The sequence below is a fragment of the Chiloscyllium plagiosum genome, unplaced genomic scaffold (genome assembly GCF_037043375.1).
Source record: "Chiloscyllium plagiosum isolate Xiang-an unplaced genomic scaffold, Cpla_swu_hap1 HiC_scaffold_33, whole genome shotgun sequence".
NCBI lineage: Eukaryota > Metazoa > Chordata > Chondrichthyes > Orectolobiformes > Hemiscylliidae > Chiloscyllium > Chiloscyllium plagiosum.
This window is the reverse complement of record NW_028270171.1, coordinates 14487545-14510852: the sequence shown is the minus strand read 5'-3', so window position 1 is coordinate 14510852 and position 23308 is coordinate 14487545. Positions and strand designations below refer to the sequence as shown.

At 47.1% G+C, this 23308-nt stretch overlaps 1 protein-coding gene across 1 annotated transcript in view; it reads left to right on the top strand.

Moving 5' to 3' along the window:
- ncf4 (neutrophil cytosolic factor 4) overlaps positions 1 to 23308 on the top strand; it is an 86951-nt gene that overhangs the window by 11450 nt on the left and 52193 nt on the right. Inside the window, exon 4 of the mRNA XM_043679769.2 lies at positions 19154 to 19224. Within this exon, the coding sequence (XP_043535704.1) occupies positions 19154 to 19224 (71 nt within the window). The remainder of the gene's footprint in view (positions 1 to 19153; positions 19225 to 23308) is intronic.

The window sequence follows — 23308 nt, the reverse complement described above, 5'->3', positions numbered from 1 at the left end:
AGAGCATAGAACATAGAACAATACAGCACAGAACAGGCCCTTCGGCCCACGATGTGCCGAACATTTGTCCTAGCTTAAGCACCCATCCATGTACCTATCCAATTGCCGCTTAAAGGTCACCAATGATTCTGACTCTGCCACTCCCACAGGCAGCGCATTCCATGCCCCCACCACTCTCTGGGTAAAGAACCTACCCCTGACATTCCCCCTATACCTTCCACCCTTCACCTTAAATTTATGTCCCCTTGTAACACTCTGTTGTACCTGGGAAAAAGTCTCTGATTGTCTACTCTATCTATTCCCCTGATCATCTTATAAACCTCTATCAAGTCACCCCTCATCCTTCGCCGTTCCAATGAGAAAAGGCCTAGCACTCTCAACCTATCCTTGTACGACCTATTCTCCATTCCAGGCAACATCCTGGTAAATCTCCTCTGCATCCTCTCCAAAGATTCCACATCTTTCTTAAAATGAGGCGACCAGAACTGCACACAGTACTCCAAATGTGGCCTTACCAAGGTCCTATACAGCTGCAACATCACCTCACGACTCTTGAATTCAATCCCTCTGCTAATGAACGCTAATACACCATAGGCCTTCTTACAAGCTCTATCCACCTGAGAGGCAACTTTCAAAGATCTATGAACATAGACCCCAATATCCCTCTGCTCCTCCACCTTACTAAGAACCCTACCGTTAACCCTGTATTCCGCATTCTTATTTGTCCTTCCAAATGGACAGCCTCACACTTGACAAGGTTGAACTCCATCTGCCACTCCTCAGCCCAGCTCTGCATCATATCTAAGTCCCATTGCAGCCAACAACAGCCCTCCTCACTATCCACAACTCCACCAATCTTCGTATCGTCTGCAAAATTTACTGACCCACCCTTCGACTCCCTCTTCCAAGTCATTAATAAAAATTACAAACAGCAGAGGACCCAGAACTGATCCCTGCAGAACTCCACTTGTAACTGGGCTCCAGGCTGAATATTTACCATCTACCACCACTCTCTGACTTCGACCGGTTAGCCAGTTCTCTATCCAACTGGCCAAACTTCCTACTATTCCATGCCTCCTGACTTTCTGCATAAGCCTACCATGGGGAACCTTATGAAATGCCTTACTAAAATCCATGTACACTACATCCACTGCTCTACCCTCATCCACATGCTTGGTCACCTCCTCGAAGAATTCAATAAGACTTGTAAGGCAAGACCTACCCCTCACAAATCCGTGCTGGCTGTTCCTAATCAAGCAGTGTCTTCCCAGATACTCATAAATCCTATCCCTCAATACCCTTTCCATTACTTTGCCTACCACCGAAGTAAGACTAACTGGCCTGTAATTCCCGGGGTTATCCCTATTCCCTTTTTTGAACAGGGGCACAACATTTGCCACTCTCCAGTCCCCTGGCACCACCCCCATTGACAGTGAAGAGGAAAAGATCATTGCCAAAGGTTCTGCAATTTCCTCTCTTGCTTCCCACATAATCCTAGGATATATCCCGTCAGGCCCAGGGGACTTGTCTATCCTCAAGTTTTTCAAAATGCCCAACACATCTTCCTTCCTAACAAATATCTCCTCTAGCTTACCAGTCCGTTTCATACTCTCCTCTTCAACAATATGGTCCCTCTCGTTTGTAACTACTGAAGAAAAGTACTCATTCAAGACCTCTCCTATCTCTTCCGACTCAATACACAGTCTCCCACTACTGTCCTTGATCGGACCAACCCTCATTCTCGTTATTCTCATATTTCTCACATACGCATAAAAGGCCTTGGGGTTATCCTTGATCCTACCCACCAAAGATTTTTCATGCCCTCTCTTAGCTCTTCTAATCCCTTTCTTCAGCTCCCTCCTGGCTATCCTGTATCCCTCCAATGCTCTGTCTGAACCTTGTTTCCTCAACCTTATGTAAGCCTCCTTCTTTCTCCTTACAAGACATTCAACCTCCCTCGTCAACCAAGGTTCCCTCACATGACCATCTCTTTCCTGCCTGACAGGTACATACATATCAAGGACACGTCGTATCTGTTCCTTGAAAAAGTTCCACATTTCAACGACATCCTTCCCTGACAGCCTATGCTCCCAATTTATGCTCCTCAGATCCTATCTTGCAGCATCGTATTTACCCTTCCCCCAATTGTAAAACCTGCCCTGTTGCACGCACCTTTCTCTGTCCATAACCAAGGTGAAAGTCACAGAATTGTGGTCACCATCACCAAAATGCTCACTCACTAACAAACCCATCACTTGTCCTGGTTATCGTTACAAAGTACCAAATCCAATATGGCCTCCCTTCTGGTCGGACAATCTACATACTGAGTTAGAAAAGCTTCCTGGACACACTGCACAAACACCGCTCCATCCAATCTACTTGATCTAAAGAGCTTCCAATCAATATTTGGGAAGTTGAAATCGCCCATGACTACTACCCTGTGGCTTCTGGGAGTGGGAGGTCTTGCTGGTGCCTTCTTTTCTCAGGTCAGTCATGTGATCAAACATCATCACAGCATAGCTCCTTACACACACACTCAGTAGTCATTGCCAGCGTGTTGGTTCTGTTAACCCTTTCAAACTTTGCTACATATGGGTTTAAACCCACATTGTTCTGAACCAGAGGCTAGATATCCCATTTAGCCACAGTGTGGAGGATCCTGCCTGTTTAAATTGAGTGCCCAATCTCACCTAAATAGGGTCATGGAGATGTACAGCACTGAATCAGACCCTTCAGTCCAACTTGTCCATACTGACCAGATATCCTAATCTAATCTCGTCACATTTGCCAGCACTTGGCCCATATCCCTCTAAACCCTTTCTATTAACGTACCCAACCAGATGCCTTGTAAATGTTGTAAAAACAATGACTGCAGATGCTGGAAACCAGATTCTGGATTAGTGGTGCTGGAAGAGCACAGCAGTTCAGGCAGCATCCAAGGAGCAGCGAAATCGACGTTTCGGGCAAAAGCTCTTCATCAGGTATTTCACTGCTCCTTGGATGCTGCCTGAACTGCTGTGCTCTTCCAGCACCACTAATCCAAAAGCCTTGTAAATGTTGTAACTGTACCAGCCTCCACCACGTCCTCTGGCAGCTCATTCCATACACACACCACCCTCTGTGTGAAAACGTTTTCCCTCAGGTCCCTTTTATATCTTTGCCCTCTCACCTTAAACCAATGCCTTCTAGTTTTGGACTCCCCCCACCCCAGAGAAAAGACCGTGACTGTTCACCCTATCCATGGCCCTCGTGATTTTATAAACCTCAATAAGGTCACCCCTCAGCCTCTGTAGCTCCAGGGAAAATAGCCCCATGATGGCCAACCTCTCCCTGTAGCTCAAACCCTCCAAGGATGTTGGCAACATTTCTTAGTAAGCTCAGTGTTGCACCGCTGAGTCAGCATTTATGACATATTCAACGCTGTTGTGGGGTAGTGGCATTGTCTCTCCCTCTGGGCCAGAAGTCCCACTTACCCTGGACTTACTATGTCCAGACAAGCTCATTCAAACATATATTATTTTTGTAAACCGTGTGTTCAACATTAGCACACTGGAAGCTTAATTATCGAACACAAGGTGAGTGTTAATAGTGGGCCACAGTGGGAGGATAGTAGGAGCTGATGCTAAGAGGGAGGCTACTTTTCCTGTAACTTATGATCCAGTTTCCCATCAGTATGAGGACTGGATGGGAGTGAGTTGAATGCAGGCCTGAAGACCTGGAATTATTCACTTTGGAGAGCTGTGAAGGTTTGAGGTTTAATTTCATGGCTGTTAAGCTGGTCTGATCACAGACATTGTTCACAGTACTGGGGCCAATAGGACGAGGGAACCAAGGCTGTAAAATAATGAATCAAAGTCACATCAGATATTGGAAGTGCTCTTGTTGCAGAGTTATTGCTCATTGGAAGAAATTACCCAGGAAGACAGGGACAGGGAAGCTACAGTCATAGAATCGCAGAAACCCGGCAGTGCAGAAAGACGCCATTTGGCCCATCGAGTCAACTCTGACCTCTGAACAGCGTCACACCCAGAACAAGTCCACTACCATATCCCTGCACACTTGTATTTCCCATAGCTAGCCCACCTAGCCTGCACATCTCTGTGACACTGTGGGCAATTTGACATGGCCAATCCACCCGAAACTGCACATCTTTGGACTGTGGGAGGTAACTGGAGCACCCAGAGGAAATCCATGCAGAATATGCATACTCCACGCCTGAGAGTAGAATCGAACCCGGGTCCCTGGCAGCTAACCACTGAGCCATCACACCACCTCGTAAGTTGTTGGTAAATTCTTGAGAGAAAAGTTAGCTGGCCAGAGGTTGGAAGGGGTTGACTTCTTTTGATTGTGATTGGTCAATCCCTGTTGCCCACGTGCCTTTAGGATATTGGAGAAAAGATTTCCTGGAATTATTCCTGCACTGGCCACAGGGAGTCTCCCTGAAGAATGACAGATGTGTTACAGCTCAGTAGGAGGCCATTTGGCCCATCAAGCCTGCATGGCCTTGTCAAACGAGCATCAATATTGGTTAGGACGCCTGACCACAAGGAAGTGGGTGTTAGTAGGTGGGCCAAAAGTTGCTTGTGGGGTGGGGTGAAAGGGGAAATGGGCAAAGGAGCGATGGACCCACAGGAGCTGCAGCAGCAGCTACGCCTGGTTATGTAGAACCCTCAAGAATAAAGATGTTGGTTGTTCATTTTCACTGAGTCCACCGCCTGGCACTGTGGATGAACCTGCTCCACATTCTGAGCAGTTCAAGGAGGTGCATCCCATCACCATCTCAGGGCAAATAGGGATGGAGGCATCAGTCTAACCAGTGATGCCATTTCCTGTGACCAAATAGATAATTTTTTTAAATTCCACCAGGGAGTAGACCCCAAGCCTATGGCATCCAGGTGAAGGTGGGCTTGAGACCCCTGACATCTGTTATATTTGGTATTTCAACAACATCAACGCATAAAAACATGGACATATAGAAAATAGGAGCAGGAGTAGGCCATTCAGCCATTTGAGCCTTCCCTTCCATTTAATATGGCTGATCATCTAACTCAGTAGGAGAAAGTGCAGACTACAGATGCTGGAGATCAGAGTCAAAAAGTGCGGCGCTGGAAAAGTACACCCGGTCAGGCAACATCCGAGGAGCAGGAGAGTCGACGGCTCGAGCATCAGGAATGAAGAGCTGATGAAGAGCTTATGCTCGAAACGGCAACTATCCTGCTCCTTGGATGCTGCCTGACCGGCTGTGATTTTCCAGCATCAAACTCAGTACCTCCTTTCTTTCTTTGAATCCCTTTAGCTTGAAGAACTATACCTAATTCCATCTTGAAAACATTCAGTGTTTTGGCCTCAACTGCCTTCTGTGGTAGAGAATTCCACAGATACAGCACTCTCTCAGTGAAGAAATTTCTCCTCAGTTCAATCTTAAATGGCCTATCCTGTATCCTTAGACCATGGCCTCTGGTTATGGACTCCTCGGGAACATCCTTCCTGCGTTTACCCTGTCCAGCCCTTTTAGAATGTTGTAGGTTTCTATGAGATTCCCCCCTTCAGTGAAGTATTGTCCAAACTGACCCAGTCTGTCCTCAGTGCTGCCATCCCAGGAATCAGTCTGAACCTTTGTTACACTCTCTCTATCGCTCCTTTCTTAGATACAGGGACCAAATTTGCCCACGATATTCCAGGTGTGGTCTTACCAAGGCCTAATGCCTAAAGTCCAGACAGTGATAATATAATACAATGCACACTAACATCATCTAAGGCTCTGCCTCTAAATTCGTCCAGATATGGCAAACGTCTCTTTTTCCTCATCCTGTGTGAATCAGCAATTATCTAATTTCTTTTGTTTGTGTTTCACTCACTAGATGGCAGCCTAATACATAAATGGAGAACTCTAAATTCTCATGAATTAATCCTCATGTTGATATTGTCTACTGTTTAGTTTTGTGTCTTCCGTAACTGTAGTGAACCCTTCTGCCTGCTCACTTGCCCAATATTTTTACCTTTCAATCACCTTCACCTCTCCTCTGCTCCATAATATCCATCCCGCTGCTGCCCCTGTTTAGATAATTTTAATATCTAGGGAGATTACTTTCAGTTTTGGATGATTTCCGACATGCTTCATTTCACGTGAATATATAAATACGTGAATTTGGAGCACTATGAGGTCATTTGCCCCAATGAGCCTGCTTTCACATTAACCCACATCCTGGTTGTAAGGGTCGAGAGTGGTGCTGGAAAAGCACAGCAGGTCAGGTAGCATCCGAGGAGCAGGAAAATCGACATTTCGGGCAGAAGCCCTTCATTGGGTCTGGTTGTGGTTTGATATCCATTCGCACCTATACTAAGTAGTCTTTGAATCCATTGCCGCACAAGAATCCATCCACTTCTGCCTTCAAATATTCAGTACTGAGGGAGTGCTGCACTGTTGGAGGGTCAGTACTGAGGGAGTGCTGCACTGTTGGAGGGTCAGTACTGAGGGAGTGCTGCACTGTTGGAGGGTCAGTATTGAGGGGGTGCTGCACTGTTGGAGGGTCAGTGCTGAGGAGGTGCTGCACTGTTGGAGGGTCAGTACTGAGGGAGTGCTGCACTGTTGGAGGGTCAGTACTGAGGGGGTGCTGCACTTTTGGAGGGTCAGTGCTGAGGAGGTGCTGCACTGTTGGAGGGTCAGTACTAAGGGAGTGCTGCACTGTTGGAGGGTCAGTGCAGAGGGGGTGCTGCACTATTGGAGGGTCAGTACTGAGGGAGTGCTGCACTGTTGGAGGGTCAGTGCAGAGGGGGTGCTGCACTATTGGAGGGTCAGTACTGAGGGAGTGCTACACTGCTGGAGGGTCAGTACTGAGGGAGTGCTGCACTGTTGGAGGGTCAGTATTGAGGGGGTGCTGCACTGTTGGAGGGTCAGTACTGAGGGAGTGCTGCACTGTTGGAGGGTCAGTACTGAGGGAGTGCTGCACTGTTGGAGGGTCAGTATTGAGGGGGTGCTGCACTGTTGGAGGGTCAGTACTGAGGGAGTGCTGCACTGTTGGAGGGTCAGTACTGAGGGAGTGCTGCACTGTTGGAGGGTCAGTACTGAGGGGGTGCTGCACTGTCGGAGGGTCAGTACTGAGGGAGTGCTGCACTGTTGGAGGGTCAGTATTGAGGGGGTGCTGCACTGTTGGAGGGTCAGTACTGAGGGAGTGCTGCACTGTTGGAGGGTCAGTACTGAGGGGGTGCTGCACTGTCGGAGGGTCAGTACTGAGGGAGTGCTGCACTGCTGGAGGGTCAGTACTGAGGGAGTGCTGCACTGTTGGAGGGTCAGTATTGAGGGAGTGCTGCACTGTTGGAGGGTCAGTGCAGAGGGGGTGCTGCACTATTGGAGGGTCAGTACTGAGGGAGTGCTGCACTGCTGGAGGGTCAGTACTGAGGGAGTGCTGCACTGTTGGAGGGTCAGTGCAGAGGGGGTGCTGCACTGTTGGAGGGTCAGTACTGAGGGAGTGCTGCACTGCTGGAGGGTCAGTACTGAGGGAGTGCTGCACTGTTGGAGGGTCAGTATTGAGGGGGTGCTGCACTGTTGGAGGGTCAGTATTGAGGGGGTGCTGCACTGTTGGAAGGTCAGTACTGAGGGAGTGCTGCATTGTTGGAGGGTCAGTACTGAGGCAGTGCCGCACTGACAGAGGGTCAGTGCAGAGGGGGTGCCGCACTGTCGGAGGGTCAGTGCTGAGGGAGTACCGCACTGTCGGAGGGTCAGTACTGAGGCAGTGCCGCACTGACAGAGGGTCAGTGCTGAGGGAGTGCAGCACTGTCGGGAGGGTCAGTACTGAGGGAGTACCGCACTGTCGGAGGGTCAGTGCTGAGGGAGTGCAGCACTGTGGGGAGGGTCAGTACTGAGGGAGTGCTGCACTGTTGGAGGTGTCACCTTTCCATTGAAACTGAACTCTCTCCTGTCCACCCAGATGGATGTAGAAGGTCCCATGGCATTTTTTTGTTGAAGGCATTGGTTCTCTGGCCAATCTTTATCCTCCCAATTTACATGGCAAAGGAACAGATTCTCTGGTGATTATCACATCATCATTTGTAGGATCTTGCTGCAGAGATCAGCCACTGCATTGCCTACGTTACAACAGTCATCAGAATTCAAGAAGTGCTTTACCGGCTGTGGACTTCTGAGGCTCTGAAAGAGACAGTAAGCAAAAACCAACAAAGAACGAAGAACAGGAACCGACCCTTCGGCCCATCAAACCTGTGCCAACACATGATGCCTTTATAAACTAAAATCCTTTTACCTCTATGTGGTTTTAGCCATCCATTCGCTGCCTACTCATGTGTCTGTCAAGATGTTTTTTAACTGTTGCTATTGTATCTGCCTCCAGCAACTCTTCGGGCAACACATTGCAAACACGTGCCACCCTCAGCGCAAAAAGCTTTCCCCTCACATTTCCTTTCAACTGTCCCCCTTTTACTTTGAACCAATGTCCCCTACTAACTGATATTTCTACTTTAGGAAAAATATTCCAACTATCCATTCTATCCATGCCTGTTGTAATTTTGTAAACTTTCATCAAGTCGCTCCTCAGCCTTTGATATGCAAATGAAAACACAACAAGTTTGTCCAATCTCTCCTCCAAATCTGCCATTATCTGGGTAAAACTTTTCTGCACCCTTTCCAAAGCCCCCACATCCTTCTGGCAATGTGGTGACCAGAACTGTATGCGATATTCCAAATGTGGCTTTACTAAAGCTCTATACAGCTCCAACATGACTGTGTAATTTTTATCAGGAGGAGAAGTCAACGAATTGGGTATTAACCTTTCTCCAGGACTTCATTCCTGAAGAAGAGTTAATACCCAAAACATTGACTTCTCCACCTCCTGATGCTGCCTGGCTTGCTGTGTTCTTCCAGCCTCCTGGGAGAAAGTGGGTTCTGCAGATGCTGGAGATCAGAGTCGAAAAGTGTGGTGCTGGAGAAGCACAAACAGGTCAGGCACCATCAGGATTCCTGATGAAGGGTTTATCCCCGAAACGTTGATTCCTTGGATACTGCCTGACCTCCTGTGCTTCTCCAGCACCACACTTTTTGACTCTTCCAGTTCTCCTGTTTGTCTACTTTGAATTCCAGCATCTGCAGTTTTTTTTTTGTTTCTAACTAATTTTTATACATTATGTCCTATGCTTTTGTGGTCATTTTATCCACCTGTGTTACCACTTTCAGGAAGCTGGAGACCTGTATGCCAAATCCCTCTGGATGTCAATGGTTCTAAGGGTTCTGCCATGTACTGTAGACTTTCTCCTGCAATCGATCTACCAAAATGCATTTGTCCGCATTAAATTCCATCTGCATTTCTCCATCCAAGTCTCCAGCCTATCCGCATCTTGCTCTACCCTCTGGCAATCCTCCACAGCTCCCTCAACTTTTGTGTCACCTGCAAACTTACTCCCTCTCCCCCAAATCTTTTATGTATATTATAAACAACCAGTTAGCAGTTAGGTGACTGAGGACAGGGTCAGCATCTCTTCTGCAAGACAATGCTGACAACAGGACAGTGTGGAATGTATGCTCGAGGTAAGATGACTTGTCCACTGTTCTTTGCTAAAAAGGTTATGTCAGGTCTTGTTCCGCTTATTATGATTCAAACTGAAAATGATTTGCTTTGTTAGGAATGTGCTGCCTGAAAGGCTGGTAGAAACAAATTCAAGAGTAATTTTCAAAACTAAATCAGGTTAAATGATTGCAACAGATCCAATAAAGCAGGCTTGGGAGAAATAGCATGGCAGTGGGACTCATTTGACAGCTCATTCAAAGGGACTGTACTAATGGACAGAATGGCCTTCTTCTGGGCAATTCTAGAATGTTTCAAAATTTTCTTTGGAAAACTGTGTTAGTTTGCAGCTCTCTGATATTTGGCCCCAACATCTACTGCTCTGCCAAGATTTAATCATTCGGAAAGTTGATATAGCATCGTGGTGATATCACTGCACTCATGGGGGCAGCACAGTGGCTCAGTGGTTAGCACTGCTGTCTCACAGCGCCAGGGACCCAGGTTCAATTCCCGCCTCAGGCAACTGTCTATGTGGAGTTTGCGCATTCTCCCCGTGTCTGCGTGTGTTTCCTCCGGGTGCTCCGATTTCCTCCCACAATCCAAAGATATGCAGGTTAGGTGAATTGGCCATGCTAAATTGCCCGTAGTGTTAGATGCATTAGTCAGGGGTGAATGTAGGAGACTGTGTCTGGGTGGGCTGCTCTTCGGAGGGCCAAAGGGCCTGTTTCCACACTGTAGGGAATCTAATAAACAGGGGCAGCACGGTGGCTCAGTGGTTAGCACTGCTGCCTCACAGCACCAGGGTCCCAGTTTCAATTCCAGCCTTGAGTGACTGTATGTGTGGAGTTTGCACATTCTCCCCGTGTCTGCGTGGGTTTCCTCCCACAGTCCAAAGATGTGCAGGTCAAGTGAATTGGCCATGCTAAATTGCCCATAGTGTTAGGCACATTAGTCAGAGGGAAATGGATCTGGGTGGGTTACTCTTCGGGGGGTCAGTGTGGACTTGAAGGGCCTTTTCCACACTGTAGGGAATCTAATTTTTAGAAAAAATTTAATAATCCAAGAGGCCAAGTTTTCAAATCCCACTATAACAGTACCTCCAGCAGTAGGTGGCAATGCTGAGGGAGATCACTGAGCAGTGCAGTTGGAGCAGCTGAACCAATCCTCTCTGGAGGAAAGGATGGCCTTGAGGGAAGGAGATCTCAATGTTCAGAAAAAAAGATTTCCTCAACCAGATCCCATGTATGTACTGGGCCTTCCTTCTTAAACTTTAATTTCCTTTCGTGTTTGTAATAACTTGCTGTCAGTGGAATAAAGAATCCCTGCTTCATGATCTTTGGGCCTGCCTTGTATTCAACTCACAGTTGTGTTATGTCTTCACTGTTTCATGTCAGTATGCCTTTAATGAACATGCTCATGATATTATCACTGCATCATAGCATGTGACCAGAAGAAATTATACTCTATCACTTAAAGTATGACACTCGACTGGGAACATGCTGTTTTTGTGGTAACCTACTACTTTAATATTAGCCCCAACATTAGGGTGCCTGGGGAGTGTAATGATTGTACAGTACATAATACTTTGCTGTGAGAAATGTCTGTTGGACTCGTCAATACCACCATATCTAATCCTAGTTTCTTATATAATGGGAAATACAGAGGAACCTCGATTATCCGAATATCAATTACCCGAAGAAGATCTCAAGGTCCCATAAAAACATTACATCAAAGAGGTGTTACCAACAGTGGTGCAATGATCGCATCTTTTGATTACAATGATTAAAAGTGAATTCGGTTACTGAAATGCTGCCGAAAACAGTCCTGGACATTGATGGGAGTCCAGACACCGTCTCCAAATGACTGACTTCCCACCCTCTCACTCTCTTTCTCCAAACAAAGACTGACAGAATGACAATCTCAGCAAATTCAGACCGCTGATACAAATGCTATAGGAAGGATAGAAAGGGAGGTAAGAGAGGAGGGGAAGTGGTATTTTTGATAAGGGAGGATAAGTAGCATTACAGCTGTACTGAGGGAGGATATTCCTGGAAATACATCCAGGGGAGTTATTTGGGTGGAACTGAGAAATAAGAAAGGGATGATCACCTTATTGGGATTGTATTATAGAGCCCCCAATAGTCAGAGGGAAATTGAGAAACAACCTTGTAAGGAGATTTCAGCTATCTGTAAGAATAATAGGGTAGTTATGGTCGGGGATTTTAACTTTCTAAACATCGACTGGGACTGCCACAGTGTTAAAAGTTTAGATGGAGAGGAATTTCTTAAGTGCGTACAAGACAATTTTCTGATTCTGTGGATGTATCTACTAGAGAAGGTGCAAAACTTGACCAACTCTTGGAAAATAAGGTAGGGCAGGTGACTGAGGTGTCAGTGGGGGAGCACTTTGGGGCCAGCGACCATAATTCTATTTGTTTTAAAATAGTGATGGAAAAGGATAGACCAGATCTAAAAGTTGAAGTTCTAAATTGGAGAAAGGCCAATTTTGATGGTATTAGGCAAGAACTTTCGAAAGCTGATTGGAGGCAGATGTTCGCAGGTAAAGGGACGGCTGGAAAATGGGAAGCCTTTCAGAAATGAGATAACAAGAATTCAGAGAAAGTACATTCCTGTCAGGGTGAAAGGGAAGGCTGGTAGGTATAGGGAATGCTGGATGACTAAAGAAATTAAGGGTTTGGTTAAGAAAATGAAGGAAGCATATGTCAGGTATAGACAGGATAGATTGAGTGAATCCTTAGAAGAGTATAAAGAAAGTAGGAGTAAACTTAAGAGGGAAATCAGGAGGGCAAAACAGGGACATGAGATAGCTTTGGCAAATAGAATTAAGGAGAATCCAAAGGGTTTTTGCAAATATATTAAGGACAAAAGGGTAACTAGGGAGAGAATAGGGCCCCTCAAAGATCAGCAAGGTGGCCTTTGTGTGGAGCCACAGAAAATGGAGGAGATACTAAATGAATATTTTGCACCAGTATTTACTGTGGAAAAGGATATGGAAGATATAGACTGTAGGCAAATAGATGGTGACATCTTGCAAAATGTCCAGATTACAGAGGAGGAAGTGCTGGTTATCTTGAAATGGTTAAAAGTGGATAAATCCCCAGGACCTGACCTGGTGTACCCGAGAACTCTGTGGGAAGCTAGAGAAGTCAATGCTGGGCCTCTTGCTGAGATATTTGTATCATCGATAGTCACAGGTGAGGTGCCGGAAGACTGGAGGTTGGCAAACATGGTGCCACTGTTTAAGAAGGGCGGTAAAGACAAGTCAGGGAACTGTAGACCAGTGAGCCTGACGTCAGTTGTGGGCAAGTTGTTGGAGGGAATCCTGAGGGACAAGATGTACATGTATTTGGAAAGGCAAGAACTGATTCGGGATAGTCAACATGGCTTTGTGCGTGGGAAATCATATCTCACAAACTTGATTGAGTTTTTTGAAGAAGTAACAAAGAAGATTGATGAAGGCAGAGCAGTAGATGTGATCTATATAAACTTCAGTAAGGCGTTCGACAAGGTTCCCCATGGGAGACTGATTAGCAAGGTTCGATCTCATGGAATACAGGGAGAACTAGCCATTTGGATATAGAACTGGCTCAAAGGTAGAAGACAGAGGGTGGTGGTGGAGGGTTGTTTTTCAGACTGGAGGCCTGTGACCAGTGGAGTGCCACAAGGATCGGTGCTGGGCCCTCTACTTTTTGTCATTTACATAAATGATTTGGATGCGAGCATAAGAGGTACAGTTAGTAAGTTTGCAGGTGACACCAAAATTGGAGGTGTAGTGGACAGCGAAGAGGATTACCTCATATTTCAACAGGATCTGGACTGGATGGGCCAATGGGCTGAGAAGTGGCAGATGGAGTTTAATTCAGATAAATGCGAGGTGCTGCATTTTGGGAAAGCAAATCTTAGCAGTACTTATACACTTAATGGTAAGGTACTAGGGGGTGTTGCAGAACAAAGAGACCTTGGAGTGCAGGTTCATAGCTCCTTGAAAGTGGAATCACAGGTAGATAGGATAGTGAAGAAGGCGTTTGGTATGCTTTCCTTTATTGGTCAAAGTATTGAGTACAGGAGTTGGGAGGTCATGTTGCAGCTGTACAGGACATTGGTTAGGCCACTGTTGGAATATTGGGCGCAATTCTGGTCTCCTTCCTATCGGAAAGATGTTGTGAAACTTGAAATGGTTCCGAAAACATTTACAAGGATGTTGCCAGGTTTGGAGGATCTGAGCTACAGGGAGAGGTTGAACAGGCTGGGGCTGTTTTCCCTGGAGCGTCGGAGGCTGAGGGGGTGACCTTATAGAGGTTTACAAAATTATGAGGAGCATGGATAGGTTAAATAGACAGAATCCTTTCCCTGGTGTCGGGGAGTCCAGAACTAGAGGGCATAGGTTTAGGATGAGAGGGGAAAAATATAAAAGAGACCTAAGGGGCAACTTTTTCATGCAGAGGGTGGTACGTGTATGGAATGAGCTGCCAGAAGATGTGGTGGAGGCTGGTACAATTGCAACATTTAAGAGGCATTTGGATGGGTATATGAATAGGAAGGGTTTGGAGGGATATGGGCCGTGTGCTGGCAGGTGGGACTAGATTGGGTTGGGATATCTGGTCGGCATGGACGGGTTGGACCGAAGGGTCTGTTTCCATGCTGTACGTCTCTATGACTCTATGAATATTCTCAAATAAAGACCCCAGGCAATCTCTCCAGCATTGTCCTGTACAGGGCAGAGTGGGAACTTGTCAAAATGTTGCAGTAAAAAGGTGTGTGTGTGTCTGTGTGTGAGAGAGAGAGAGATCAGTGTGTGTGTGTGTGTGACAGAGAGAGAGCAATGTGTGTGTGTGAGTGAGTGTGTGTCTGAGAGAGATCTGTGTGTGAGAGAGAGATCAGTGTATGTGTGTGTGTGTGTGAGAGAGAGATGTGTGTGTGTGTGATAGAGAGAGATCTGTGTGTGTGAGAGAGAGAGATCTGTGTGTGTGTGAGAGAGAGATTAGTGGGTGTGTCAGAGCAAGAGAGATCTATGTGTATGAGAGAGAGAGATCTGTGTGTGTGAGAGCGAGAGATCAGTGTGTGGGTGTGTATGAGAGAGAGAGATCTGTGTGTGTGTATGAGAGAGAGATCTGTGTGTGTGGGTGAGGGAGAGAGAGATCTGTGTGTGTGAGAGAGAGAGATCAGTGTGTGTGTGTGAGAGAGAGATCTGTGTGTGTGTGCGAGAGAGAGAGATCTGTGTGTGTGTGTCTGTGTGTGAGAGAGAGAGAGATCTGTGTGTCTGTGTGTGTGTGAGAGAGAGATCAGTGTGTGTGTGCGTCTGTGTGTGTGTGAGAGAGAGATCAGTGTGTCTGTGTGTGAGAGAGAGAGAGATCAGTGTGTGTGTGAGAGAGAGATCTGTGTGTGTCTGTGAGGGAGAGAGAGATCTGTGTGTGTGTGAGGGAGAGAGAGAGATCTGTGTGTGTGTCTGTGAGTGCGAGAGAGAGAGATCTGTGTGTGTCTGTGTGTGTGAGAGAGAGAGATCTGTGTGTGTCTGTGTGTGTGAGAGAGAGAGAGATCTGTGTGTGTGTGAGAGAGAGAGAGATCAGTGTGTCTGTGTGTGCGAGAGAGAGAGATCTGTGTGTGTGTGAGAGAGAGAGATCAGTGAGTGTGTGTGTGAGAGAGAGAGATCAGTGTGAGTGTGGGAGAGAGATCTGTGTGTGTATGTGTGTCTGTGTGCGAAAGAGAGAGATCTGTGTGTGTGCGTCTGTGTGTGTGTGTGAGAGAGAGAGAGAGAGATCAGTGTATGTGTGTGTGTCTGTGTGTGTGTGAGAGAGAGATCAGTGTGTGTGTGAGAGAGAGAGAGATCAGTGTGTGTGTATGAGAGAGATCTGTGTGTGTGAGAGAGAGAGATCAGTGTATGTGTGTGTGAGAGAGAGAGAGATCAGTGTGTGTGTGTATGAGAGAGATCTGTGTGTGTGTGAGAGAGAAATCAGCGTGTGTGAGAGAGAGATCAGTGTGTCTATGTGTGCGCAAGAGAGATCAGTGTGTGTGTGTGAGAGAGAGAGATCAGTGTGTGTGTGAGGGAGAGAGAGAGATCTGTGTGTGCGCGAGAGAGAGAGATCTGTGTGTGTGTGAGAGAGAGAGAGAGATCAGTGTGTGTGTGAGGGAGAGAGAGATCTGTGTGTGTGTGACAGAGATCTGTGTGTGTGCGTTGTGTGTATGTGAGAGAGAGAGAGATCAGTGTATGTGTGTGTCTCTGTGTGTGTGTGAGAGAGAGATGTGTGTGTGTGTGCGAGAGAGAGAGATCTGTGTATGTCTGTGTGTGTGAGAGAGAGAGAGAGATCAGTGTATGTGTGTGTGTCTCTGTGTGTGTGTGAGAGAGATCAGTGTGTGTGTGAGAGAGAGAGAGATCAGTGTGTGAGAGAGAGAGATCTGTGTGTGTGTCTGTGTGTGTGAGAGATCAGTGTGTGTGTCTGTGTGTGTGTGAGAGAGAGATTTGTGTGTGTGTGTCTGTGTGTGTGTGTGAGAGAGAGATCTGTGCGTGTGTGAGAGAGATCAGTGTGTCTGTGTATGCGAGAGAGAGAAATCAGTGCGTGTGTGCGTCTGTGTGTGTGAGAGAGAGAGATCAGTGTATGTGTGTGTGTGAGAGAGAGAGATCTGTGTGTGTGTGAGAGAGAGAGATCAGTGTATCTGTGAGAGAGAGAATCAGTGTGTGTGTGAGAGAGAGATCTGTGTGTGTATGTGTGTCTGTGTGTGTGTGCGAGAGAGAGAGATCTGTGTGTGTGTGTGTGAGTGTGTCTGTGTGTGCGAGAGAGAGAGATCTGAGTGTGTGTCTGTGTGTGTGAGAGAGAGAGATCTGTGCATGTGTGAGAGAGAGAGAGATCAGTGTGTGTATGCGAGAGAGAGATCAGTGCGTGTGTGCGTCTGTGTGTGAGAGAGAGAGATCAGTGTATGTGTGTGTGTGTGTGAGAGAGAGATCTGTGTGTGTGTGTGTGAGAGAGAGAGATTAGTGTATCTGTGAGAGAGAGAGAGATCAATGTGTGTGAGAGAGAGAGATCTGTGTGTGTATGTGTGTCTGTGTGTGTGCGAGAGAGAGAGAGATCTGTGTGTGTATGTGTGTCTATGTGTGCGAGAGAGAGAGATCTGTGTGTGTGTGTGAGAGAGAGAGAGATCAGTGTATCTGTGAGAGAGAGATCAGTGTGTGTGTGAGAGAGAGATCTGTGTGTGTATGTGTGTCTATGTGTGCGAGAGAGAGAGATCAGTGTGTGTGTGCGTCTGTGTGTGAGTGAGAGAGATCAGTGTGTCTGTGTGTGTGAGAGAGAGATCTGTGTGTGTATGTGCGTCTGTGTGTGTGTGAGTGAGAGAGAGAGATCAGTGTATGTGTGTGTGAGAGAGAGCGATCTGTGTGTGTATGTGTGTCTGTGTGTGCGAGAGAGATCAGTGTGTGTGTGCATCTGTGTGTGAGTGAGAGAGATCAGTGTGTCTGTGTGTGTGTGAGAGAGAGATCTGTGTGTGTATGTGCGTCTGTGTGTGTGTGAGTGAGAGAGAGAGATCAGTGTATGTGTCTGTGAGAGAGAGAGATCTGTGTGTGTATGTGTGTCTGTGTGTGCGAGAGAGATCAGTGTGTGTGTGCATCTGTGTGTGAGTGAGAGAGATCAGTGTGTCTGTGTGTGTGTGTGAGAGAGAGATCTGTGTGTGTATGTGCGTCTGTGTGTGTGTGAGTGAGAGAGAGAGATCAGTGTATGTGTGTGTGAGAGAGAGAGATCTGTGTGTGTATGTGTGTCTGTGTGTGCGAGAGAGAGAGATCAGTGTGTGTGTGTGAGAGAGAGAGAGATCCGTGTGTGTATGTGTGTCTGTGTGTGCGAGAGAGAGAGATCAGTGTGTGTGTGCATCTGTGTGTGAGTGAGAGAGATCAGTGCGTCTGTGTGTGTGTGAGTGAGAGAGAGAGATCATTGTATGTGTCTGTGAGAGAGAGATCTGTGTGTGTCTGTGTGTGTGTGTGTGTGTGTCTGTTTGTGCTATTTTGAGACTTACCCCCCAAAGGCAGCAGCAGTCTTGCTGTTGGGTGTCCAGTCCGGCTTGCCATTTCCATTCCATTACTTCATTTTGTTCCCATTGAGGGGAAGAGATAAGAGGCATCTGGCTGTTTCACTTCATCCGCTGGCTGGAAATGTGGAGAGTTGAAAGCACATGGTGTGGGGTGGGGGGGTGAGGGGCATTTACTGACCCACTGTGCTGCTGCCTAGTCTTCTGAACGGGGAGCGGACTCAGCAAGTGCTGGCTCTGTCAATCCCATTGAAGTGAAGCAGCAGCGGGGAGAAGCTTCGGCAATGCTGCCGGTCCCTTACACACGCGTGTGTGTCTGCTCAGAAACAAACCCTGAGACAGAAAGAGGGAACAAGGCAGGCAGAGAGAGGAAAAAGGAAACTTCAGAAAACTCCAAGTCCTTTTGGAGAGGCAATGGATCAGTCATCCGAATAATCAATTATCTGAATGAAATACTGCCCGCCCATCTCGATCGGATAATCGAGCTTCCCCAAAGTCTATCCACAATCTACAAGTTGCATGTGAGGAGTATGATGGATACTCCCCACCTGCCTGGATGGGAGCAGCTCCAACAACACTGAAAAGATAAACATCATCCAGGACAAAGCAGCCCTTCTAAACCTCTCTCGTCTAGAAGGATAATGGCAATGGATGCACAGAAACATACCACCTGCTAGTTCCCCTCCAAGCCCACATTCCATAACTAGATCACCTTCCTCCACTGTCATTCGGTCAAACATGTGGAACTCCCTTCGGACCAGTACCCTGGACCCACCGACACCGTACGGACCGCAGTGCTTCAAGAAGGCAGTCCAAAACCACCTTTGTCCCTGGATGGTTTCGAGCTTCTTGAGTGTTGTTGGAGCTGTGCCCAACCAGGCAAATGGGGAGGAACCCATCCCACTCCTGACTTGTGCCTTGGAGATGATGGACAGGCTTTGGGTAATTGGGGAGGGACAAATAATGCTGGTCCAGCCAGCAGAACCTGTGAATGAACCTTTTTTTTAAAAATAAGTCAGCCTTTTCTGGCATGGAAAGAGAGAGGTTGCCTCAGAATAGTGATGGATTGCCTCTAACATTTGACTTTGAGGAACAATAGGCTCAGTGACCAGGCTGTCTGTGTGATCTGTGACTGTAGCTGATGCCAGGCACGCAGGGGTATCAAACCTGGCCGGAGTGCCAGCTCCCCAGTCTGCTGCCAACAAGCCACCTCTAGGCACATGGCCTGTTCCCATCTCCTCCGGAGAGGATCGGTTCAGCTGCTCTGAGTGCCCTTCTCAGTGACCTCCCTCCGCATTGCCAGCTGCTGCGGGAGGTACTGTTACAGTGGGATTTGAAAACTTGGCCTCTCGGATCACGAGTGCAGTGATATTGCCATGATGCTATGTCAACTTTCCGAAAGGTTGAATCTTGGCAGAGCGGTCGGTGTTGGGGGAGGGCCTGTAGGCCGCCTGGAATGCTTGGCAGCAATCTCTGTGGGGGGGGGGGGGGGGTGGGGGGGTTGGGGAGGGGGGCGATATTCTGTGTGGGGGTGGGCTAGATGTCTCTTGACTCAGGTCGATCCATTCCCCTTTGTCCCATCTGTAACAGGCTGTCCTTGCTTTCATTCGTAGGGAAAGTCTTTATCGGCAACAGACAGGAAATTGCAGAGAAGCGGATCCCAGTTCTCAACGATTACATGAAGGTGGGAAACATCTTCCGAAGCACACATTGCTGTTTTCTTTCCTGTTCTCATTCCTTGCTTTCTTTTTCTGTTTCCTTCCATTCTTTTTCTTCCATCCTTTCTCTGACATCTTTGTCAGCTTCTCCTCTACCTCCCTCTCGGGGATGTAACCCAAGAAGGGCTTTGAGAAAGTGAATCAGAAGGAACTGTTCCCACTGTCAAAAGAGCTGGGAACCAGGGGTTAGAATTAGATTAGAGTCCTACAGTGTGGAAACAGGCCTTCGGCCCAACAAGTCCTCACTGACAAGCAACCCACCCAGACCCATTCCACGACATTTATCCCTTCACCGAACACTACGGGCAATTTCCCATGGCCAATGCACCTACCTGCACATCTTTAGATTGTGGGAGGAAACCGGAGCACCCAGAGGAAACCCACACAAACACAGGAGAATGTGCAAACTCCACACAGACAGTTGCCTAAGGCGGGAATTGAACCCAGGTCTCTGGTGCTGTGAAGTAGCAGTGCTAACCACTGAGCCACCGTTGTTTTAAAAAATTTTGGGCAGGATGTGGGAGTCACTGCCAAAGCCAGCACTTAATGTCCATCACTAATTACTCAAGGAAAGCTGTTGGTCATTGAGTCATAGAGCTAGGAAAAGGCCCTTTGGCTCATTGTTCACCAAGCACTTAACTATTCTAGCCCCATTTTCCAGCACTTGACCATGTATGCAATGATGCTTCAATTGATTGTCTATATACAATGTTGTGATGGTCCTGCCTCTACCATCTTGAGTTCCAGATACCCATCACCCTCTGGGCGAAAGAATTATTCATGAACTGCCTCTAAATCTCCTACCCTTTACCTTAATTCTATGCCTCTTAGTTATTAATCCCTCCCCTGTTACATAGGGAGTTTGAGGATTCTGATCAACGTCAAATAAGAAATGGTGATAGGTTTCCGAGCCAGGGTGGTCTGTGACTCAGAGAGGGATTTGCAGACAGTCATATTCCCACACAGATGCTGCTGTTCACCATCTGGGTGATACTGGTCATGGGTTTGGAAAGTGTTTAAGGATCTTTGGTCAATTTCTGCAGTCCATCTTGTGGCGGTAGATGCAGACCATCCCTAATCAGTCCTTACTTTTTCAAATGCATGTAGATCTTGTTTTGCAGATTCCCCTCCATCTACTTACCCACTATTGATGTCAGGCTCACTGGTCTGTAGGTCTCTGGCTTTACCTTGTAGCCTTCCTTAAATAATGGCACAAAATTAGCATCGGTGGTGGTGGGAATGAAAATATTTGTGGATGTGGTGCCGATCAAGCGGGCTGCTTTGTCCTGGATGGTTTTAAGCTTCTTGAGTGTTGTTGGAGCTGCACCCATCCAGGGCAAGTGCGGAGTACAGTGGTCCTCCCTCATACCCACGGGGGATACATTCCAACACCTACCGCGCAAGCCCAAAACCACAGATAGGTACTAACCCAATCATTTAAATGGGAAACATACCTTCCTGGCAGCCTCCTGGTCCTTGCTTCTGGAATGTTCCTTTTATGTGTTCGGACCGCGGGTAACTGAAACTGCGTTACCCGGACCAGTGGTTACGGGGGTCACCCTGTATTCCATCACATCCCTAACTTGTGCCTTGAAGATGATGGACAGGCTTTTGGGGGGTCAGGAGGTGTCTTACGACTCACTGGATTCCTAGCCTCTGATCTACTCTTGTAGCTGCAGTCGTTACAGGAATGAGTGATCTACACTGTAGGCTTTTGAGGTTTGTAAGACAGGAAGAAGATTGTGTTTGTATATGAGTGTAGCAGGATCCAATTCAGCAAAGCTATTTGAGACAACAGGTTAGTGGGGGATATTAGGGACAGTTAATTTGTGAAGGCAATGTGGAGGCTTTTCATCAGGGTTCAGACACCGGAAATGGGGACCAATATAGAGTCCTGACCTTTCACAGAAAGCTTCAGTGCTCCAGTTAAGCTTGTTATCCAATCGGGGACAAATGGCCAGAGGGAGGATTCAGAGATCAATGAGTTGGGGCTGGCCAATGTGAGTGTGGAGCCAACGAGGACTGTGGGAGGTGTTTAATTCCATAAAAAGCTCCTAAAGGTGCAACTCTGTGTTTGATAATACATGTAGTTCCCTCATCTGAATCATTAACATATGTTGTATATAGCTAGGATCCCAGCACTGATCCTTGTGGTATCCCACTGACTGCCACCCGGAAAAAGACCCATTTATCCCTACTCCTTACCTCCTGTTCTGTATGCCAGTTCTCTACCCATATCCGCACACTACCACGAATCCCACGTGCTTAATTTTACACTTATGTGTAACTCTTATGTAGTACCTTATTGTGAACCTTCTTAAAGTCCAAGTGAACCACATCCACTGGCTCCCCCAATCAACTCTATGAGAAACATCCTAAAAACCTTTCTGTAGATTTGTCAAGCATGATTTTTCCTTTCATAAATTCATCCTGACTGTTTGTTTAATTTAGTGTTTCCAAAGTGCTATGCTATTAAATCCTTCATATTGGTCTTGACCATTTTCCCTACAATTGACATCAGGGCCTGACCACTCTATAATTCCCTGTTTCTCTACTTCCATTTTATGTATAGAATCCCGACAATGTGGAAACAGGCCCTCGACCCAACAAGTCCACACCAACCCTCCGAAGAGTAACCCATCCAGACCCATTCTCCTATATTTACCCCTGACTAATGCACCTAACCTATACATCCCTGAACACTATGGAGCAATTTAGCATAGCCAATCCACCCCAACCTGCACATCTTTGGATTGTGGGAGGAAACCGAAGCACCAGGAGGAAACCCACGCAGACACAGGGGAGAATGTGCAAACTCCACACAGACAGTCACTCAAGGGTGGAATTGAACCCAGGTCCCTGGCGCTGTGAGGCAGCAGTGCTAAACACAAGCTACCTCCAAACCATAAGACCTGATCCAAAGTCTATGGAATCTTGACCACCAAAGCTTCCTCTATTTGATTGATTGATTGATTTACGTTACATACACCGAGATACAGTGAAAAGTGTTGTTTTGCATGCTGTACAGACTGCTCATACCATGCAAAGGGCGTCAGGGTGGCAGAACAGAGTGCAGAATGCAGTGTTACAACTGCAGAGAAGGTGCAGAGGGTGAGCTCAGAATTAATATTTGAGAGGTACGTTCAAAAGTCCAATAACAGAGGGGAAGAAGCTGTTCTTGAATCTATTTATACGAATATTCAAATTTTTGTAAACCTGCACGATGGAAGAGGGTGTCAGAGATTATAACTAGGGTGGGAGGGGTCTCTGATGATGTTGGTTGCTTTCCCGAGACAGCAGCGAGAAGAAACAGAGTCAATGGATGGGAGGCTGGTTTGCACAATGGACTGGGCTGTGTTCACAACGCTGTATTCTCTTGCTTTCTTAATACATTGGCATGTAGACTATTGGGGATTTATTGGCCTTTAATCCCGTCAATTTCCTCAAAACCATTTCCCTACCAATACCGCTTTCCTTCAGTCCCTCCACCTCACTAGTCCCTGTGTAACCCAACATTTTTGGGACATTATTGTGTCCTCCTTTGTGAAAACTAAACTCTGCACTTAATTAGTCTGCCACATCTTTGTGATGCAGGGTCATTGAATCCCTCCAGTGTGGAAGCAGGTCATTTTTTTCCATTGAGTCTGCATGGACCCTCTGAAGAACATCCCACCCAGATCCATCCATCTGCATTTCCCATGGCTAACCTACCTAGCCTGCATATCCCTGAACAATTTAGCACAGCCGATCCACCCTAACCTGCACATCTTTGGACTGTGGGAGCATCCGGAGGAAACCCACGCAGACACAGAGAGAATGTGCGAACTCCACACAGACAGTCACCCGAGGCTGGTATTGAACCCAGGTCCCTGGCGCTGGGAGGCGTCAGTGTTAACCACTGAGTCACAGTGCCACCCTTTCCTCTCCAATCATATTTGCGTCTAATCACTTCAGCACTATCCTGAGGGACTGACATCCATATTGTTGCCCAGCCCTAACTCTGTCTGGAGGAAGATGGCTGTAATGACAGAGGTCCATAAGATTCACAAA